General features: G+C 34.6%; 1 protein-coding gene across 2 annotated transcripts in view; it reads left to right on the forward strand.

Moving 5' to 3' along the window:
* LOC143639791 (lysine-specific demethylase 6A-like) overlaps positions 1 to 23,877 on the forward strand; it is a 207,952-nt gene that overhangs the window by 85,713 nt on the left and 98,362 nt on the right. For both annotated transcript variants that reach the window (XM_077107851.1, XM_077107852.1), the window contains exons 7-8: positions 12,469 to 12,523; positions 13,983 to 14,017. In XM_077107851.1, the coding sequence (XP_076963966.1) occupies positions 12,469 to 12,523; positions 13,983 to 14,017 (90 nt within the window). The remainder of the gene's footprint in view (positions 1 to 12,468; positions 12,524 to 13,982; positions 14,018 to 23,877) is intronic.

Genomic DNA, 23,877 nt, shown 5'->3' on the forward strand with positions numbered 1-23,877 from the left:
GTATCTGTATTTTCATTTATCTTTCTAAGAATTTTTTTATTTCCTCCTTTATGTCTTCTGTAACTCATTGAACATTCAGTAACATATTGTTCATTTTCCATGTGATGTAGGGTTTTTCCTTCCTTCTTTTATCATTGATTTCCAGTTTCATTCTATTATGATCAAATAGGATGCATGGTATTATCTCCACACCTTTATAATTGCTAAGGGTTGCCCTATGGCATAATATATGGTCTATTTTTGAGAAGGATCCATGTGCTGCTGAGAAAAAAACATAGCCGCTTGATGATGGTTGATATATTCTATATATGTCAGTTACGTCTAGGTTATTGATTGTGTTATTGAGTTCTGTAGTTTCTTTATTCAACTTTTGTTTGGAAGATCTGTCCAATGGTGAGAGAGGTGTGTTGAAGTCACCCATAATTATTGTGTTGTGGTCTATTTGACTTTTGAACTTGAGGAGAGTTTGTTTTATGAACGTCGCAGCACCTTTATTTGATGCATAAATATTGATAATTGCTATGTCTTGTTGGTGAATGATTCCCTTTAACAGTATATAGTGTCCTTCTTTATCCCTTTCGATTAACTTACTCTTGAAGTCGATTTTATTCCATATGAGGATGGCCACCCCTGCATGCTTCCGAGGACCGTGTGCGTGGTATGATTTTCCCAACCTTTCACCTTCAGTCTTTGTATGTCTTTTCCAATCAGATGTGTCTCCTGAAGGCAGCATACTGTTGGATCTGTTTTTTTAATCCAGCTTACCAGCCTGTGTTGCTTTATTGGTGAGTTTAAGCCATTAACGTTTAGAGTTATTATTGATATATGATTTGTACTTCCAGTCATGTTTGATTATTTATCTTTTTTTTTTTTTTCCCACTTTCGCTTTACTGAGGTACTTCCCACTGTTGGTTTTGGTTGTTGTTTTTCATTTCTTCCTCATGTAGTGTTTTTCCCAAGATGCTTTGCAGTGCTGGTTTTCTGGCTGCGAAATTCTTTTAACTTTTGATTATCGTGAAAGATTTTTATTTCGTTGTCGTACCTGAAGCTTAATTTTGCTGGATACAAAATTCTTGGTTGGCATCCATTGTCTTTCAGTGTTTGAAATACATTGTTCTTGGATCTTCTCGCTTTCAGCATCTGTGATGAAAAAATCAGCCGTTAATCTAATTGATTTACCCCTGAATGTAATCTGCCTCTTTTCTCTTGTAGCTTTTAATATTTTCTCTTTGTTCTGTATATTGGATACCTTCATAACAACTTGTCTTGGCGTTGGTCTACTGTGATTTTGTATGCTCGGCGTCCTGTATGCATCTAGAATTTGTACATCCATTTCCTTTTTCATGTTTGGAACGTTTTTTAAAATTATTTTATTCAATAGATTGCTCATTCCCTTGGTTTGGACGTCTGTACCTTCCTCTATTCTGATGACTCTTAAGTTTGGTTTTTTTATGTTATCCCATATCTCTTGGATGTTTCTCTGGTGGTTTTTTACCAGCCTTTCTGAGTTGGCTAGACTCTTTTCGAGATGATATATTTTGTCTTCATTATCTGACGTTCTGACTTCTACTTGCTCCACTCTCCTAGTGAAACTCTCATTTGAATTTTTAATTTGGTTTATAGTTTCCTTCATATCTAGGATAATTTTTTGATTTTTTAAATAATGTCTATCTCCTGGTAATGTTGCTTATTTGCTTCTTGAATCTGTTTATGTAATTCATTTCAATGTGTTCTTTCTAATGACCTCTTTAAGATTCCATTCCATCTGCGTAAGGTACTCCTTGAGTTCTATATTTGACCATTTTTCTGATGCCTCTAGGTTCTCCTGTAGATTTAGGCTATCCTACATTGTTTGTACTCCTTTCCTTCCTTGCCTTTTCATGATGCTCATATTACTCAGGCTCTGTTTGACTGCCGAGTTACTATTTACTCCTATAAATTTATTTTCGTTTTGTGTATCTCCGGGGTCTCTCCTTTGTGATGGGAGACTATGACTAGAGATGATGAATTTTATTGTACTTTAAAGCAGATTCATTCGTTTCATAAAATGTGTACGGATTCTGATGGCATATAGCGATCTGCGGTTTGGTCTTCGGACTTATGTTTTGGTTGGATGATGTGGTGGTATAGAGGTTGGTATATCTTGGCAACCTTGGAAGATTGTTCTACTGATGGGGCATATTAACAGGCGAATGGTGCGGAGTATTTGGGGTTAGCTAGGGACTTGGTATCACTATTGATGGCCTCGGAACATTTACCTATATACATTTAGTAAATTACACATAGACAGCATCGTAATGCTTGGGAGGAAAAGTATTTGAAGGGGAAGGAAAAAGTCGCTAAAGAGAATTTGAGTAAATAGGTAGAATTCAAGAAAAGGGGAAAAAGGAAATTGAAAAGAAATGGAAAAAAAAATGCAGTCTTAGAGTGTGATTAACTTCTCTTCCAGTAGGTGGTGCTGTGCCCACCAGGTCAAGCTTCTCCTCTAAATACACAGGAAACAATCTCTGTGAGGCAGCTCTTCTCCCCCACTGGGAGGCTCTCCAATCCTGGTCGCCCAGGGCCTTTCCTGGTCTCCAGCCACTTCCCCACTTTTCGTCCAGCCTGGCCCCACTCACCGGTGGCATTCACCACAGAACTAGCTACACACTGGGTCTGTCACTCCCTGGTGCCTGATTTTCTTGAACAACTGGGCACACTCTCTCTGTTTGCCATTCCCCTGGAACCCAAGGTTGTGGACCGAGGGGCTGGAGACCGTCAGCTTATTTGCCTGATTCCCTCCGGTAGCCACACCCCCAGGAGCTGGCACAAGAGACCTCGGTTGTCAGCGCTGGTGGGAGCAGTAGCCGGGGGTCTGATGTCCCTCTTGGCAACCTCGTCAGACAATTGAGTTTACGGAGAGCTGGGGAGGGGCCATTGAGATTTCCCCGCTGTGTGGGGAGGTGCGGCCCGGGGGTCACACATCTGCAGTTGCAGGTTTCGCTGGAGTTATCCCATTCATCAAATTTTGGTTACGTCTGTTCTCTTCCATGGTGGTGTCCCATGCGAAGAGTGGCCGAAAAGTTTCTTGAGAGTGTGCATATGCTTGTACACTCTTCTAGGTATGAAATTCTGGGCCTTACATATGTTAAGCAAATTCTCCTTGCTCCCTAGTACCATGTACTAAATATCCCAAACCCTGTTTTTTGAAATTTTGAACAACCAATTTTTCTTGGTGTGACTTTAATACCTGAATTTCTATCTTAAATTAATATTGACATTTTTTTTGCAGTCTTGAGAAAAAATTAATTTAATTAATGATTAAGTTTTATGAATCTCCAGATAATTCCTTTATCTTGAGCAATAGGAACCTCGCATTCTATATAAAATCAGCAGTGGTATAAACAGGAAGTAGGAAGGGAACATTGTGATTCATAATGACCAGTATCTTTCAACGTGTCTCTCACTTTTTTTCTGTCCCTTTCTTTCTTCCTTTACCAGAGATTGTACCCAGGCATGCTTTACCATCAAGCTATATCCCCAGCCTTTCTTATTTTTAACTCCAAGATAGGATATTCCTAAGTTGCTAAGGGTCTTGCTGAGTAACCAAGACTGACCTGGAACTTGGAATTGTCCTGCCTCAGCTTTCCCGAATTACTTTGATTATAGGCTGCACCACTATCTGTTCCATCTTATCCAAGAGCAAGCTAGATCTTTCCATTTTGTAAGGTCTTCTTTGATTTCTTTCTTTAGGGTTCTGCAATTTTCATTATATAGCTCTTTTACCTGTTTTGTTGATTCCCAAGTATTTATTTATTTATTTATTTGTTTATTTTGAAGCTGTTTTAAATGGGGAAGTTTTTCTCGTTTCTCTTTCTGAGGATTTGTCTCTGATACACAGAAATGCTTTTGATTTATGTGTGTTGATTTTATATCCTGCTGCTTTGCTCAATTCATTCACTAGTTAGAAGTTTTCTGGTGAAACTTTTAGGTTCTTCTAGGTATAGAATCATATCATCAGCAAAGAGTGCCAATTTGAGTTCTTCTTTTCGTATGTATATCACTGTAACTTTTTTCATCTAATTGTTCTGGCCAGTGATTCAAGAACTACATTAAATAGAAATGGTAAAAGAGTGCATTCCTATCTTGTTCCAGTTTTGAAAGGGAATGCCTTCAGTTTTTCTCCATTTAGAATGATGTTGGCCTAGGGTTGAGCATAGATAACCTTTATAATGTTGAGATATGTTGCTGTTATCCCTAATTTTTCTAGTGCTGTATTTTATCAAATGCTTTTCTGCATCTATTGATATGATCATTATGATTCTTCTTTTATGTCTATTGATATCATGAATTACTTTTATTGATTTCCATGTGTTGAACCAACCTTGCATCCTCGGGATGAACCCCACTTGATTGTAGTGAACTATCTTTTTAAAATGTTTTGAAATTATTTTCAGAATTTTATTGAGAATTTTGGCATCTATGTTCTTTAGAGATATTGGTCTGAAGTTTTCGTTCTTAATTTGTTTTTGTGTAGTTTTGGAATCTGGGTGATATTGGCCTCATAGAATGAGTTTGGAAGTATTCTCTCTTTTTCTATTTCCTGAAATAAATTGAAGAGTATTGGTATTCTTCTTTAAAAATCTTGTAGAACTCAGCTGTGTATCCATCCAGTCCTGGGCTTTTCTTGGTTGGCAGACTTCTGATGGCATCTTCTATTTCATCACTTGAAATTGATGTTTTTAAATTGTGTATATCATCCTGATTCAATTTGGGCAAATTATATAATTTTAGAATTTTTTAATTTTTTTGGAGTACAAGTTTTCAAAATAATTTCTAATTATCTTCTGTATTTCTGTAGTGTCTGCATTGATATTTCCTTTTTCATCACATTTGTTAGTAATTTGAATTTTCTCTCTCCTTCTCTTCATTAGCATGGCTTATGGTCTGTCAATTTTATTTATTTTTTCAAAAGAACCAACTTTTCTATCATTTTTTCAAATTTTTTTTGCTTCAATTTCATTGATTTCAGCTCTGATTTTAATTATTTCCTGTATTCTACTGCTTTTGGTGTTGATTTGTTCTTCTTTTTTGTAGGGCTTTGAGACGTAATGTTAAGTCATTTGTTTGTTGACTTTTTCTTTTATGGAATGAATTCAATGCAGGGAACTTTTCCCTTAGAACTGCTTTCATAGTGTCCCAGAGATTTTTTTTTATGTTGTATGTTGTCGACTCTGTCCAGCAGAGTCAAACAAAAGAAAGACGACCACCCGATGGAACTGTAACAGGTTTTATTGAAGGAGCAACAAGAGGAACCCCATACCGAGAAAGTGTGTAGTATATATAGGACATAGGAGCCAATCACAGAGGAGGTCAATCTCGTGGACACATAATAGGCTTGATAGGAAGCATATACTGAAACATGAGCTCTTGTGGTTTCTATCAGCCAATGGGGTGGACTTCCTGGTATAGGCACCAACTTGTTTACGCCAAAGGCGGCTGATTTGGCCCAAAGCCAAGCGCCATCTATCCTTGGGCAGGGGACAGCCCTAGGCCACAGGAACTGTCCCCGACAGTATCTTTGTTCTCATTCACCTCTAAATTTTTTTAAATCTCCTCCTTGATGAATTCTGCAATCCATTGTTCAATTAGTAGCATATTTTTTAGTATCCAGGTGTTGGAGTAGCTTTTATTTCTTATTTTATCATTTATTTCTAAATTTATTCCATTATGATCTGATAGAATACAGAGTAGTATGAAGTATTTGCTAAGATTTGCTTTATGACACAATATACGGTCTATTTTAGAAAAGGATCCATGTGCTACTGAGAAGAAAGTATATTGCTTGTTGAAGGACAAAGTATTCTGCATATGTCAGTTAGATTGACTATGTTATTGAGTTCTATAGTTTGTTTGTTCAGCTTTTGTTTGGAAGATCTATCCAGTGATGAAAGAGTTGAGTCCCAAGATGGAAGTGAATTAGGCTTAGGTGCAGGGGGTGGAGGGAGTGCGAATTCAGACCTATCCTGGAACTGGGTCCTGGGTAAGTCAGTGTGTTGGATCTGGGCCGGGCCTGGCTCCTGTGGTACTCTGCTGGTTGGAAGGGGTGGTCCTCTGTTGGAGGCTGGACTCAGGCAGATGCCTGCTGGTGGAGGGATGGACCCAGGTCTATTGACCATGCCATTTTTGAATTTAGTTGTTTAGGTTTTGGTTGTTGAGGTATGTCAGTTCTTCATATATTCTGAAGTAAATTATTATATTTATAAATTAATATATTATGTTAATTATATAGAGTGATGGGTTTCATTTGGATGTTTCATGAAACATGCTTTAATTGTATTTCCCTCCTCTTCTCTTCCCCTCTTTCCTTGATGTTTTTTCCTTTTCCTAGATTTCGCCCCCCCACCCCGCCCGCCCCGTCTGATTCTCCATATAAGAGAAAACATGCCATACGTCTCTATATGATTCTGTACTTTTTCTGGTGACAAAGTGACACACCAAGAGGGTGTTTTGCTTAGCATGATGATTTCTAGTTTCATTTGTTTTCCTGCAGATGACATGGTTTCATTTTTTTTATCGTTGAATAATATTTTCCATTTTGTGTATCTAGATCACATGTTCTTTATTGATTTATCTGTTGACATGCACCAAGGCTGATTGCATAACTTGATTGCTAAACATGGGCATATAGGCATTTCTGTTTTACACTACTTTAATTCCCAGGAGAGGTACACCTGGGTTACATGGTCATTCTATTTTTTGTGATTTGATAGTGACTTTATTAATTTACATTCTCACCTATAGTGTATAAGGGTATGTTTTCTACTGTATCCTCATCAACATTTGTTTTTTCTTTTCTTGATGAAACTGTGAGAAGTGATCCATTTTCAGAGTACATTATTCAGCCTTCAATGTAAAATTGGGATGTAAGAAAGGCAACCAGAGGGGAAATAGACCAGAAGGCCAAGTTACACAACAGCATCATAGTCCACAGAACCAAAACATGTGCATTCAAATAGCCTGTTGACAAAGGAATTAGGGAAGGTGTCAGCCTGATAAACTGATATAGAAATCTCTTTGTTAAAAAATAGTAACTTGGCTGGGGCTGTAGCTCAGTGGTAAAGTTCTTGCCTCGCATGTGTGAAGCACTGGGTTCGATCCTCAGTACCACATAAAAATAAATATACTGTGTGTTCCTCAACAAATGAATAAATTTTATTTAACACACATAGAGTGTGCTGAAGGGATCTTTCAGCATGGCAGGATCAAGGTACACTGTCCACTGGAACAGATTCTTTGAACCCACAGAAAGCCATTAGTTTCAGAAGGAGGTATAGTATTCTTGCCAAAAAAAGCAAGAAAAACTGAAGATGTTGCCAAGATAGTTGCTGAAACAATGAATTACTACTTTTTTGATGAAAGACTTGGTGTGTCGTTTTATGCCACCAGAAAAAGTATAGGAAGAACTTTTAAAGAGTGGAATGTACCATTTCATCAGTTATCATATCCAGCTATGAAGTGGTATAATCAAAAGTGGACATTTGTTTAAAAGCGCAGATGGAAGAGCGACTTAAAAGAAGAAAAAATTGCTCAAGAAGAAATCAGCAGAAAAAGAAATTAATTATGATTTTCCTCCATTGGTTTTATCCTATAAGATCTTCAGAAAAACTTCCAAAAAATAAAATTATTTAGGCATAACAAAGCAGCAGAAGAAAAGGGTTTCTAAAGGCACTGCTACCACTCCTGAGAAATCTGCAGATAGTTAGGGCCCTATATCAGTTTGTGCATCAACATTTTTGGAGAAACAAAAAATCTGAAGTGGTGGGAATGGAGGATGATAAAGATGATACAATAGTTTTTCAAGTATTCCATTTCTGGTACAGAAGGAGTACAAGAGACTCCAACACTTAAACTGTCATGGAAAAAAAGATGAAGACAAAGAAAAACTTAGTAATGATTCTGAATGTACTTATATATATGCATATATTTAAAAACATATATTTATAAGGTACAGTGAAATATAACCATTGACAGACTTGAGAGAGAAAACATGCTGGTTGGAAAATAGTCAGTACTTTTGTCTTTCTCTCCTTGTTGAAGTACAGGAGTACAGCAGAGCTTGCAGTGATTGGGCTAACATTGCCTCTGTTCTAGTCTCCCTTAGTTTTCAGTTTTCCTGTCTCTTCTTTATTTTTGCCTGTATTAAAGGGTCACTGTTAACTGCACATTTAAGTACCAATCTTCAGCCTTTTTTCTTATTACCACTAAATAAAGACAGTCAATCCTGCTTTAAAAAAAAAAAAAAAAAGAAAAAAAGAAAAAGAAGTTCTAGCTTAAGGAAAGACACGAGAGCTGCATGTGTACCAGAGTGCATACACCCCAAAGACTACTTTTCTGCCACAAGAAAAGAAGTATATATTTTAAATAAACCCAGTTAGAGATGCTAAAACCTAGGTCACGTTTAGGAAGACTGTACTCTATAGTACTGAGCCATGAAAGAACCCAGGGAAGGACCTTGTGCATCAAAGGATAAATGCTGATTGTGACTACCCCTGGGTTTGTGACCACAAGGCACTTAATCTTGCAAAACTGTTACTAGGTCTGGGGATATAGCTCAGTTGGTAGAGTGCTTGCCTTGTTAGCACAAAGTTGTGGGTTCAGTATCTAGTACTGCGGGGGTGCGCGCGCGCGCACACACACACACACACACACAAGACTGTCATTAAAGTCTCACTTTATTTTTGCCCCTGTACCTCCTGTCTTGGATCCCATTCTTTGGGTTTGGATGAGGTGAATGTGTTTCTCAAAATCGTCAGAGTACCCATTTTGATTGGGGTGAGATGGAATCTCAGTGTAGTTTTTGATTGCATTTCCCTGATAGGTAAAGATATTAAACTTTTTTGGGGATTGAACTCAGGATTATTTGACTACTGAACCACATTCCCAGCCCTGTTTTGTATTTTATTTAGAGACAGTCTCACTGAGTTACTAAGTGCCTCATAGTTGCTGAGGCTGGCTTTGAACTTGCAATTCTCTTGTCTAAGCCTCTCAAGCTGCTGGGATTACAGGTCTGTGCCAACATGCCTGTAAGATATTAGACATTTTTAAAATATATATTTATTTTTTAGTTATAGATGGACACAATATATGTATGTGGTGCTGAGGATCAAACCTAGTGCCTCACACATGGTAGGCAAGCACTCTTCCCCTGATCCACAAACCCAGCCCAAGATATCAGACATTTAAAAAATTTATTTATTGGTCATTTTTACCTTCTTTTTGAGAATTGTCCATTGGGATCATTTGTCTGTTAATTGGTTTGATTGCTTGTCCTTTTGGTCTTAACATCTTTTGAGTCCTTAATATAACCTGGTTATTAATCCTCTGTCAGACGAGTATCTGGCAAAGATTTTCTCCCACCCTATACGCTGTTTTCACTCTGCTGATGATCTCTTTGTTGTTGTTGTTGTTCTGAAGCCTTTTATTTTGGGATAATCCCAGTTTATCAATTGTTTTTATTTTCTGGAAATTATTACCTATACCAGTATCTTGAAGGGTTTCCTTATGTTTTTCCTCTAGTAGTTTCAGGTCTTCCTAAGATATTTGATCCATTTTGTGTTCATTTTTTGTAAAGGGTGAGAGGGGAATCCTTAGTGATTCACTTTAATAAAGCTCTTTCTTTTTGCAAAAACTGGTGCCATGATATTGATCAGGATCACTCAGCTCAAACCTGCTCTTTAAATCCGTTTGTAGCATGGAATTTGTAGGAAGGAGTGGGCAGAATCTGCTTTTGACTGGATGATAAGAAGTCGAAATTTTAGCATTTTTTTTAAAGGGTATCTTACCTATTGAAAGATTACCTTTCTTTCAGTAGAGAATTACCATGTTCTGCACAGAGGAATTTGACCTGTCAAATGATTATTGATCAGACAAGCTAGCTTCTTTTGTGCATGTGCATTCTGGAAAGGTTGTTTCAGACTGTTTGTGAGTGTATTATAGAGGCTTTTCCTGAAACAATACTTAATACATTTTATAGTATATGTATGTGTGTATCTAGTTCTTAGCCAGTTTGAGATCTGTGGTCTGCAAATATTTTCCCGTATCTTGAAGGTTTGATAATAAGTCTTTTGATAGTGTCCTTTCATGCACAGAAGCTTTGAGTTCTTTAGATGAACGCCCCCCCCACATTTATTGATTTTTTTTTCCTTTAGCTGCCTTTACCATTGATGTCATATCCAAAAAAAATCATTGCCAAATCCAAAGCCTCAAAGATTTTCTTCATATTTTCTTGTAAAGGTTTTATCCCTTACAATAATGTTTTTGAAATATTTTGGGTTAACTTTTTCATAAAGTGTAATATAAGGATCCAAATTAATTCTTTTCATGTGAATATTTGGTTTCCCAAACATCACTTACTAAAAAGTTCTACTTAAATATTTGAATGCACATTACAGTTCTCTTTACAGCACCTAATTATCTTAATATCAATTTTGCTTTTACTGGAGTTGATCAAATCCTGGCTCCGGGGTTCCAACTAACCTTGACCAGCTATATAAATCAAAGGCCAATTAAAGAGATGAATGGTATGGAAGGCTGGAGTTTCTTCTCAATGTGGCTACACAGGAAAGAATAAAGAATTCTGTTTTGCAGATGCTAACACTAGTCATGGGGTTACATGGGAAAGGAGCAAAGGCAAGGATTCGAGGGCTGCTATCAATCTGCAGGCCAGGAACTGATTGATCATTATCTCAAGAGTCTGTCAAGTGGAGCCTTGTTAATGATAAAAAAATAAAAGTGGCTGCTGTCTGGAAATATTTTAGCTATAGTCATAAGAGGTTTATCCACCATACCTGTCATCCCTAAGATCCAAGGTGACTGCAAGAGAGAATGACTTAGAAGAATAATGAGTCAGAAAATTCAGATGAAATTAGGTCAGTTAGCTTTTTGGTTTAGGGTTAGCTTTCAGGTTTAGGTCAATGAGTAGAGACTTAGAAGCTACTCCAGTAGTCAGTAGCAGGACCTTTGGAAGAGCTGGCAGTTGACAATACGTAGATTATGAAAGTTAATTCCATCCTGACATTTTCAGCCTTGAAGGAGGAGAAGACGACTGAATTTGGGGATGATAGGAACACTTCTGACACAGTGAACATGTCTAAGTGCAGTCCCTAGCAGAAACCTGTCCCAGAGTTTAAAGTGGTAAAGGACTTTAAAGAGCCATATGAAGAGAGATGTCAGGTATACATCGTGCTTTCAGTTATCCATCACACCTGTGCAGGTCCAGGTGAAGAGTTGGTACTTGTAGCAAAAGCAGCTTCCCTCTCTTCCCTCTTTATAATGTTTATTCACAATTTTTTTTTTGTTTGTTATATTGAGCAGCAAATGTTAGTTTTTGAGAATTCTAAATGATTAATATAGAAATGTTCTTAATAATTCTACTTTGATTTTTTATTGAAACAGTTCTTAAACTTTTTAACAAAGAAACTGGTATTGAGTATATGTATTACTACCTTTTAAAAATATTTAGTATTAGATGTCTAGCAAAATTAAGAATATTTGCTTTATAAATAGAACTTTTGTGGTTTCATATAAAATAGCTTGTCCTGTTTTAATGGCATCCTAGTTTATAATTTTAATTCTAAAAATTAGTGGAGACTCTGATACTTGAACATTTGTGGGAAGTCTGAAGAACATTTCAAAAAGTCTCAACTGGCATTTAAATTAAAAAAATGCTAGTTCAGGTGTTCTTCTGAACAATTTATAGAATATAAGTATGCCAATTGTTAATTTTTGTTTTTAGTCATAACTTAATGTTTTTTAATGTTTTGGTGTCTTAATGTTTTCTTGTTTTTAGAACTCGTTTTATAGATAGTTATCAATGTATACATTCAGAATTTAATAATTTTAATGTTTTTATTCATATAATTTATGAATATTTTGAAAAACTACATTTCATATATGAATTTGAACATGGATTAAACACACATACATGCACACACACACAGGGTTACAGGTTTGAAATGTCTTACGAGTTTAGTGACATTGAAGAATCAGTACAAGCAGACATGTTTTATTCATGTAAATTCTCATTTCATTTTTATCTAATTTGGTTCATAAAGTTTATATTTTAATATAAGCTTTGATACTCTAGAAAATACCACTGTACCTCTAAACTTTAAAAAATGATTTGGTATCTGTGTCCATTTAAACACTTTATAATTTAATGTTTTATTTACTTGACGATTCAAGCGTTTTTTTATATAACTAACATTTAGTTGATGTTAACTCTTATTCTTCATTTGTTACTATCTTGTGAAAATAACTGACAGTTCAGATATAAGTTAATGATAATGATTTTATTTGACTGAGTAGTATATTTTGTTTGTATGGCCTTTATTCTGTCATTAGACCTTAGAAGGCTAAAGTAGGAAAAAAAATTATTTTAAAGAACTCTAAATTTAAGCATTAATTTTTTCACTTTCCTCTCTGTAGCATTTTCAATTGGCTTTGATTGACTGTAATCCCTGTACTTTATCCAGTGCAGAAAGTAAGTATTTTTTAACTACAATATTGTTTTTGATTTTAGAGCAAGAGCATTTCAAATTATGACCATGAGTATATGTTTATGTTTACTATATCTTTGTTTCTATTGCTGATTGAGAGGAGGAATGGGAAGACATGTGCCTGATTCAGAGACATGTTCAGTTCATTTGGGTACTACTTTTTTTTCTTTCTTTTTTCGGGGGCATGGGGATCAGGGATTGAACTCATGAGCACTCAGCCACTGAGCCATATCCCCAGCTGTATTTTGTTTTTATTTAGAGACAGAGCCTCATTGAGTTGCTCAGGCTAGCTTTGAACTCACGATCCTCTGTCTCAACCTTCCAAGCTGCTGAGATTACAGACTTGTGCCACCATGCCTTCTCTCTCTCTCTCTCTCTCTCTCTATCTATCTATCTATCTATCTATCTATCTATCTTTTAACTTACAAAAATCAATGTGCCCTTTAAAAAAAAAAAAGAAAGAAAATCAATGTGATCATTTGGTAACTCTAGAAAAGCCTGGTTTCTCACTGATCACTAATAGAGAGTGTTGCCAGCTTGATAATCATTATTATCAGATATTCCTTGTGTCCATTTTAAAATAAAAGCATAAATTCTCCCCTTTTGTTCATCCCTTGTATTTTGACTGTGTTAGAAACTCTATTACAAATCACAAGTTTTCAAAGCAAAGAATAAGGTAACGTGACACTTAATATTATATGATTGTCTATAAGACACTTAACAGTGGTTAAGTGTCCCTGGAATCAATACCTGGTTTAAATAAAAATAAAACATATATGAATGTATTAAAAAATGGAGATTTTTACCTTTTAAAAAGTGACACTGTGTCTTATGAAATGTGAGGTCAGAGTCTTGTGCCCTGAGACTAACTCTAGATTGGTTTCTGATGGTATAAAGATGCCAATCATCACTGTTCTTTTCCTTCCTTTTAATCTTCAACAGATTATACAAGTATAGGGAAAATGGGGGCCTAAATTTTTATCTTTGCCTTTTTCTTAATTTATAATCCATGTACCTCCAATAATGAAATAAGGTAAAATTTCTATTAATTGGACTTGATAATAGTAAGGAAAGCTGAGTGGGAAAAATAACTAACGAGGAAGAAAATCTCTCAAACTACGAGGTAAAGGGGTATTGTTCTTGTGCCTTGTGTGTATGGCATATTATTTTGTGATATATTTTATTCAATAAATAGTATTTATTTTATGTGGCAACTATTTAACTTTGCTATTTACCTATAAAGCCATATGTTGTCCTACAAAGTTGGTTGAATTTAGAAATGTAATTAATTATGAAAGAATTTTCCTTTGTATGGAAAGAAATCTGTAGTTTTACATTTGCTTGTATTTTGTATTATGTATTATGTCATTGTTACTTTGGCTCTACCTTATTTCTTGAAATGTAGCTGTATTGAAATTGATCTTTTTCCATGATCCATTACAGTTCAGTTTCATATTGCCCACTTGTATGAAACCCAGGTAAGCATTTTAATTTACCTTTCTTAAAAACAGACTTCTCCACCTATGCTTTCAGTGAAATATAATATACCAGGAAAAAAATTTTTGCTTTAAACAAAATGAATGTATCATATGATTTTATTTAGGTATTTTACTCTTACATATATTTTTAGTGCTTTATCCTTATTAATTATGTTTGAAATTTTGTTTACTGATACAATTATTTAAGACATATAAAAGATTTTGGGACTTATTCAGTATATTTGTAATATTTGTGGTAACTGTCATAAACTTCTAATTCATTTTCTAAATATAATAATTGATATATGGTTAATATTGATATTTAATATGATTTACATCTATGGCTATGCCATAAGAAGGTGTCTCCTGTTTTTATGTGTGATGTTTAGATTTCTTTTCAAAATATTTATGGATGGCTAGAACCAGGGATTATTATAGAAGTTTCTTCAGTATTTTTCTCTAAGACTGTGAAGTCTCTTAATTATCTTAGCATTTGAAATGTCCAGTAGTGTTACACTTCTTTAAGATTGTTTTGTTTTCAGAAAATTTTAGTTAAGAGTCTCAGGTGAGGGCTGGGATTGTGACTCAGTGGTAGAGCGCTCACCTAGAATGGGCCGGACCCATGTTCGATCCTCAGTACCACAAAAAATAAAGGCATTGATTTGTGTCCATCTACACCAAAAAAATAAATATACACATATTTTTTTAAAAAGAGTCTCAGGTGAGTTTTGTCACCACAGAAACATACAAATTTATAGTTTGTAGTGGAAAATAGGAAAGAAATTGGTTATAACCTAAAGCAACAGTGTTTATTGATAATATATGAGTACCTAAAAATTTTCTTAGGTTTGATAGGATTAAAATCATGAATACTCAATCAGAATAGCATCTGTAGCTCTTTTTATAGTGTTATACATTCTGTTATTAACATGAGTTTCATTGATTTTTAAAATAAATGTAAATACTTCATAAATTATCCAGTAAAAATAATATTGGTAAGAGAAATAAACACAAAGGGGAGAGGGGAGAGACTGGGTTTAGCAATATAGTTACAGTATTTAGGTATGTCCCTACTACTATTAGTTTTTCTAGTGTTTTGAATGTGAAGGTGTACTTTTTCTGTATCTGATCATGTGATTCTTGTTTTTAAGTCTATTAATATGATAAGTTATGTTTAGTGATTCTCATATGTTTAGCCAACCCTGCATCCCTGGGATGAATCCCACTTGATCGTAGTGCACTATCTTTCTAATATGTTTTTGTGTGCGATTTACCAGAATTATATTGAGAATTTTTGCATCTATGTTCATCAGGGATATTGGTCTATATATTTTCTTTCCTTGATGTGTCTTTGTCTGGTGGGAGAAGGAAGGAACTATTTTGCAGCCAAGGCACAGGGGAGGGCCTCTGTGTAAATTTCTCTCTATGTTTGATTTTTTCCTAGTCATTAAGCACACTGTGTGATGTATTTACTGGCCCTGTATTTCAGGTCAGACTCAGGTTTGCCAGGAATTTTCTTCCTTAAAAAAGGCACAATCAACCAATCTCCCATAGAATGAGTTTGGAAGGGTTCTCTCCTTTTCTGTTTCATGGAATACTTTGAGGAGTAATGGTGTTAATTCTTTGAAAGTCTTTTAGAACTTGGCTGAGAATCCATCTGGTCCTGGGCTTTTCTTTGTTGGTAGGCTGTTGAGGGTGTTTTCTATTTCATTACTTGAAATTGTTCTGTTTAAATCATGTTTGACCTTCTCATTTAGATTGGATAGGTCATATGTCTCTAGAAATTTGTTGAAGTCTTTGGTATTTTCAATTTTGTTGGAATAAAAAGCAATCATAAAATTTGTTTGGAAACTAAGAGATCCACAATAGCTAAAGCAATCCTTAGCAAGAAAAATAAAGCAGGAGGCATCACAATCCTAGACCTTAAACTATACTACAGAGCTAAGGAAACAAAAACAGAAAAGTATTGGCACCAAAGTAGACTCGTAGACCAAGGGTACAGAATAGAGTATGCAGAGACAAACGCACAGAAATATGGTTATGTCATATAAGCCATAAACATTCACTGGAGAACTGCTAGCCTATTCAACAAATGGTGCTAGCAAAATTGGAAATCCATATTAGCAAAATGAAAGCAAACTGCTGTTTCTGTGTTTCTCACCCTGAACAAAAACCAACCCAAAGTGGATCAAAGACTTAGGCACTGGAACAGAGACCCTGGGCCTAACAGAAGAAAATATAGGCCCAAATCTTCACCACAACAGCCTAGGATCTGACTTCCTTAACAAGACTCCTAAAGAGCAAGAAGTAAAATCAAAAATCAATAAATGGGAGGCATTCAAATTCAAAAGCTTCTTCTCAGCAAAAGAAACAATCAAAAATGTGAGGAGAGAGAGTCTACAGATTGGGAGAAAATTTTTACCAGTTACACCTCCAATAAAGCATTAATCTCTAGGATACATGAAGAACTCAAAAAACCAAATAACCCAATCAATAAATGGGCTAAGGAACTGAACAGACACTTCACAGAAGAAGAAATAGTCAATCAACAAACATGAAAAATTGTTCATCATCTATAGTAATTAGAGAAATGCAAATCAGAACCTCACTAAGATTTCATCACTCTTGTTAGAATGGCAATCATTAAGATACAGACAGCAATAAAATGTTGGGAAAGATGTGGGGAAAATGTATACTTGTACATTGCTGGTGGAACTGCAAATTCGTGCAGCCACTATGGGAAGCGTATGGGGATTCCTCAGAAAACTGGGAATGGAACCACCATTTGACCCAGCTATCCCACTCCTTGGTTTATATCCAAAGGACCTACAATCATTATAGTACAGTAATGCAGTCACATCAATATTTATAGTAGCTCAACTAACAATAGCTAACCTATGGAACCAACCTGGGTGTTCTTCAATGAATGAACGGATAAAGAAAATGTGGTATATTTTCAATAGAATATTACTCACCTTTAAGGAAATTATGAAATTTAATGAAATTATGACATTGCTGGTATATAGATGGAGTTGGAGAGTATCATCCTAAGAGAAAGAAGCCAATCCCGAATAACTAAAGGCCAAATGTTTTCTCTAATAGGCACATCCTAATTCACAATAAGGTTGGGAATACCAGAGAACACTGTGGTGTTGTGTTTTTAGAGTTTCTTCGTTTGAGGGGGCGATTTGTTTTCTTACTTTTTCATATTGTGTGTCTACCCAGTGCATGTAGGCCAGTAGTTTCTACTTTATGGATTTATGGTGTCCCTGAAGGTTTCCTGTACTGTTTTGTAAGAGACAAATAGTAACAACAACCATAACAAGCAATATATAGCGTTGACTAAAAAGTTGCTACTACAATGCCTAAAATGTTAATTATCACAATAAACAGAAATGGTAATGATCAATTATTGCCTGTAATAAATACAGCAAGTTTGCAAAAGGTTTTATAACTTCAAATGGTGGATGGGAGAAAACAGAACTGCTGTAGGGTATGATGAGTGTGAGGGAGGAGTAAAGAAGACAGAAGTAAAAGAATAAAGAAAGAGAAGAGAATAGTAGAGATTAGCTTTTAATGGAAGAAAAAAAATCAAGGGAAATAGAGGAATATGTGTGTGTGTGTGTGTGTGTGTGAGAATGTGTATATTTTTTTTTTCCTAACCTAACTTTTCTGACATTTCTTCCACTGTGGTGGGATGTATATAGATAGATATACATATAGATGTATCCCATAGTTCTTTGAAGTTCTTGTTTTTGGTTTCTTATCATTGTCCGTCTGTGCTCTGTTTACAAGATTATATATTTGGCTTCTGTGCCTGACGTTCTGTGTTCCAAGTGTCTAGTCTGTTGGTGATGCATTCTATTGAGTTTTTATTTTTATTTCCTTCATTTTTAGGATTTCTGCTTTTTTGTTGTTGTCTTCAGCGGGAAAAAAAATATATTTGTATATATGTATATGTATAAATATGTATATCTATAACTATATAGATACATATATGTATACACATACATATATAATATATAGATACACATACATATGTATATATAAAATAAAAATTTAAAAATATTTAAATAAAAATAAAAGAATGCAAAACTAAACTAAAATTTCAAAAAAATGATATATCTTAGTTTACAGAAATGTAAAATAACTGCTTTCAAAAATGGTAGAAATGAGAAAAAATTATAAAAATATATTAATATCCATGTACCATCAAGATCACAATGAAACAGAAAAATAATTTTTAAAAAAAGAAAAAAATCCTGATAAAAGTTTAAAACAATCTTTCTGTTGGCAGTTCAGAGTATTCTCACTTTCTCTTCTCAGGAGTTTTAGGTGAGTTTGTCTGGAGCATGAATTTCCACTCTTTGGATTGTTGGAGTGAGAGGAGTAATCCCATAGGCAGAGTTCCTAGAGGCTGGGTTTAGGTTTTACTGGGCTCCAAGCCCTTCACTGAATGCCAGTTTTGTCTGGAGATTTTTAAATCAGTACACCACACCTCCAGCGCCTAGTACTTGCTGGTCCCTCTTGGAACTTTAGAGAATTATGGGATACATCTATGTGTATATATATGTTTATACATCCACCACAGTGGAAGAAATGTCAGAAAAGTTAGATTACCCGAGGGATCCTTCCTGGGTTCCACTTTTGTGATGTGGGAACCAATTCTAAGTCCCCTCTGTAATCTGCAGACTCCACATTTCCTGGTCTCAGGTTTAGCATTCTGCCATTGCCTTTCCAAGTTCCTGGCTGCAGCAAAATATGGTGGTGGTGGGGGAGGGAGGTGCCTAGCAACTTGTGTAGATTGATATAGCAGGAATGGGAGCCCTTTATTGTAAGAAAACAGAGGTATTTGTACATTCCACACAGCTTATCTTAACTATACAGCAGTCAACCAATCAGGAATCTCCACACTTAATGGCTTACTGGCATTACTTGACAAACCACTCCCTCTGGCATTTTGCCAGGCACTATTCAGACTTGTTTACAGACTCTAACATTTCTCTGGCAAAATGCCAGGCGCCATCCTGACTTGTTTACAGACTCTAACACCTGGCTAGATACATGTTTCCCAGGAAAATCCTGCAAGCACTAAGATTGGAAGGGGAGAGGTAGAGCCAGGTGGGTTTCCATGACAATGGTCCTCTGTGTAAATTTCTCTTTATGTTTGATTTTTTTCCTAGTCATTAAGCACACTGTGTGATGTATTTACTGGCTCTGTATTTCAGGCCAAACTCAGGTTTGCCAGGAGTTTGCTTCCTTAAAAAAGGCACAGCCCTTGCCTGTGCCTTGGCTGCAAAATAGTTCCTTCCTTCTCCCAGGGAAAGATGGTTGGTTCTTTCCCTTCATGTGGATAAAAAGTGCAACGAGGAATATCCTGCAGTGGTTGATATCGTGCAACAAGTCTTTAAGGTTTGTTGGGCAATGTCATTGTTCTCTAAATGCTCTGTAGCCAGTCACATTTCATTCCTCCCCCAAATTCATATTTCTTTAGTTCCCTTATCCCTCTACTATGCTTATGGAGGGATCTCTCTGGCTGGCACTGCTGATCCGGCTATGGCAGTGGCTATGCTGCTGGGATTTTTTTCCTTTATTTTATTATATCCAGCCTCCTGTAACCCCAGTCTGCTTTAATGTCCAGGTATAGGTTCCATTCAAACGTCTCTCCATTTCCCCTTTTTCGTTCACCCATCTTGCAGAGAAGCTACCTGTCTCCTTTCTTGGTTTTATGCCATGTAATAGCCAGGAACGCCACGTCCTTTATTCTGCCATCTTGGATGAAGCTTAGAATTTCTTTTACTGTGTTGAATAAGAGTGACAACAGTAGATACCCTTTTCTTGTTCTTGGCCTTAGAGGAAATGCTTTTCCTTTCTCCCCATTAAGTGTGATGTTGATTATGGTTTGTCTATAATCTTTGTTATAATAAGGTATGATCCATGTGTACCTAATCTGTACAGGACTTTTACAATGAAGCCATGTTAAATTTTATCAGATTTTTTTTTCTGTATCTATTGAGATGGTAGCTTTTATCTTGAGTGTATTTCCTGTTTAATGTTTATTGATTTGCATATCTTTACCATCCCTTGCATTCCTCGAATAAAACCAACTTGATCATGATGTCTGAGTTTTTAAAAAATCTGCTGTTGAATTCAGTTTGCAAGTATTTTGTTGAGCATTTTTTCCATGTATATTCATTGAGAATCTTAGTTTTTAGATTTATGATTTTTCTATTTACTTTTAGTTGTTGTGTTCTTATCAGGCTTTGGCAGGAGGTTAACTGGATTTATAGAATGAGTTTGGAATTTGCATTTTATTTGGTGGAATAATTTGAGGAACATTGTTGTTCTTGAAAAGACTAGTAAAATTCAGAAGTGAATCCATGTGGTCCTGGGCTTTTTTCGTTGGGGAACTTTATTGCTTCTTAAGTTTCATTCCTTCTATTGATCTGTACAGTTGTTTGTTTTTGAAATATTATTTTGGTTCAGTTTTGGTAGGTTATTCATATGTGTCTAGAAATTTGTCCATTTTGGGGGTAGATTTTCCAATTGATTGAAATACACTTCTCAAAATATTCTTCAATGATTTTATGGAAATCCACTGTGATATCTATTCTGATTGTCCCTTTTTACCTCTAATTTTATTACTTTAGGTCTTTTCTCTTTTTCTTTTGGTTAGTTTGGCTCAAGATTTGTCAATCTTGTGTATGTTTTTAAAGAATCAACTCTTTATAATCCTTTGTATTCACTTTGATCCTATCTTTCAGTGGAGCTTAGTAGTAACTGGGTGCTTGCGTTCATTTATTTTCTGCTATCTTGTTATGGATTTACTGATACTTTACTATTTCATCTTGGTTTCATTTTGATATTTTTTTATCTTACGAATATTTTGATGTCACAGTGTTGCATAGTATCCTCATGATGCTTTTTGGTTTTGTGAGGTGAGTATTGTTAACTCCCACTTGAACTTGTGATCATTTCTTTTCTTTCTTTTATTTTTTTTGTCAGACTCCATAGATTTTTAAGTTTTATAGATCAAATTTAGATTCAAAGGCTCAAATTCAGTTTTCTTGATTTTCTTATTTTACTTCTATTTATTTTTTTCTCTTTTGTAATATTATTGCTTCTTCTGGCTTTGTGTTTAATGTTTTCCACAATTTTTATTGCTGAATTAGCATGTAAAGTTAGGCATCATTTGTTTTTCTTTGAGGCTGCTTTTGCTACATATTTAGTAGATTGTATTTTTGTTTTCATTTATCTGTGTGTATTTTCTAATTTGTGACTTTTGCTTTGAATTATTGCTAATTTTAAGTGTAAATCAGTTAATTTGTACTTATTTATAATTTTCTAACAGTTCTCTTTCTGTTATTAACTTTTTTGTGGATGGCAAAGATAATCTGTATTATTTTACTGTTTTAAAATTTATTAAAAGATGTTGTACTGTCTATATCCTAGGGAATGTTTCATGTGTAGTTGGAGGCATGTGTATCCTATTCTAGTAGCCATTGGTGTGGTTATTGTTCATATTTTAAAAATTTAGCTTAATTAACGATTAGTATTATTAATAATTTATTACTGTGTTATTATTGATTATTAGTAGTTATTATTAATAGTTAATAATTCATTTTTGAAAATGGGTTTTGATGTCTTCATCTATGATTATAAAATATCTCCTTTAATTTTGTCATGTTGTCATTCATATATCTTGGAATTTTTGTTTTGTATGTATATGTTTATAATATGTAATTTTTCCTTTTTTCTGTTAAATAAATATTGCTGGTTTAACTCTATCCATCTATCTGTCTATTTATTTATTATTGTGGTGTTAGGGATTAAACCTTGTGCATTCGAGGCAAACACTCTATTAACTAACTGTGGATCATTTAATGCCTTTTTTGTCTTTTTTCTTTTTTTGTAACTTAAAGTTAATTCTGTCTGATACTAATGTTGATACTCAATCTGTCTTTTTGTTCCTATTAATGTGGAATATGTAGTTTCTCTCCATTTGAACTATCTTTTGTTGTAGATAACATAATGTTAGAACTTGAATTTATACATTTTGCTAACTCTGCCTTTGAATGGATAATTTTGTTCACTTACTAGTAATAAGGAAAGGCATCCTACCATCCTTTTGCTTTTTTCTTATGTGGTAGAGGTTTCTTTGGTCCCTTATTTCTCTTCAGTTTTTTTAATTTGTGTTTGATATTTTATAGTTGTTTAGTTTGATTCCATTCTGTTTTCCTTTTCTTTTTTGTTGTATAGGAATGGCTTTATCATGGACATGATTTTTTAAAACAATAGTTTGAATTGGTACAAACTTACTTTAAGCGGCATAGATTTTTCTTGTAGATTTATTCTTTCTCATATAGTTGTTACAAATTATCGTGTTTTGATATTATTTATCTTTTAACATGCTTACGTTTATTGTTTTAGCATATTTTTCTTCAGTTATATAGTTAGGAAAAAAGAGTAATTATAAACTTGAAATTGCTAATACTGGCTTTTTAATGTTCCCATGTAGCTACTTTCATCAGATTACTTTTTTTGTTTGTTCACAGAGCTTTGAGTTCCTATGTAGGATCCTTTCATTCTAATCTAAAGGATTCATTTATCTTTTCTCATAGGCCAGGTCAACTTTGTTTATCTTGATATTGCTAACTGTCTCTATTATTATTTTAGTACCAGAGATCACCCTAAATATTTGAAAGGCAGTTTTGCCACATATAGAATTCATGTCTGGCAGTGTTTATTTTATTTTATTTTTTACTTGCACTACTTTAAATATTTCATCTCATTGTTTTCTAGACTTCATAGTTTCTGATGAGCAGCATAGTTATGCTAATTTGAAGATTCGGTCTTTGTTCTTAATTACTTAGATACCTTATGTGTCTTGATAGTAATATCTTAAGCTTGCCCTTCTTTGGATGGAGATTTTTAAATAGAGATTGCATCTCCTCAGATTTTAAAATTTGCCTTTTTATAAAAATTTCCTTATTACTTCAGTATCATCTTACATAGGGAAGTTCATTTTGATATAATCATACAAGCATGAAATATAATTTGCTCCATTTCAATCCCCAGTTCTTCCTCTTACCCTTTCCTCTTTCCCTCTGTTGTTTTACCTACCTCTCTTGGCCTTCCTTCCATTCAATTGTTTTATTCTTATCTACATATCAAGGTGGAATTCACTGGAGTATATTCATATGTGGACATAGCATAATTTTGTCCACCCATACCCTCAACCCTCCTTCCTCTACTTCATTGATATTCCCTCTGTATTCTTGGGTCTGCCTCCCAATACCTTTCCCAACTTCTTTTGCTCTATTCAAGTGCAGTAAGCCAGACTCAGATTGAAACTTTTGACTTTTTAAACTTTGTTCCTTCTGCCTTGTTCTTTCTTTCTGACATTTATATTATGCATATGCTGATATACTTCACAGTTTTCCAGTATTCTCTTAGTGTCTTTTAATTTTTTTAAAAAAATATTTTCATTCTTTTAAAAAAATATTGGCTCCACTGGTTGGACGAATTCAGTTGACTCATTTTCAGATTTTTTGATAAGTCTGCCTGCAGAAATCTTATAATGAATCTTACTATAAATAGTGAATATTCACTTGTTGTTACACTTTTAAGATGTATATTTTTTTAGCTTACTTTTTATATGTTTTTACTTCTTTATTGATATTGTTTGTTCAAGATTATTTTCAATTTCCTTTTGTTCTTTTCCATAGTTTTTTTATTTAAATGTATTTAAGGCAGTTGCTAGAAAAGTGTTTCTCTAGAAAGTATAACGTGTGCTGCTGCTAAGATAGTTCCTTTTTATTATATTACTCAATAAATTTCAATAAGCTTTACTTTTTTGA

Source organism: Callospermophilus lateralis, chromosome Y, assembly GCF_048772815.1.
Source record: "Callospermophilus lateralis isolate mCalLat2 chromosome Y, mCalLat2.hap1, whole genome shotgun sequence".
Taxonomy (NCBI): Eukaryota; Metazoa; Chordata; class Mammalia; order Rodentia; family Sciuridae; genus Callospermophilus; species Callospermophilus lateralis.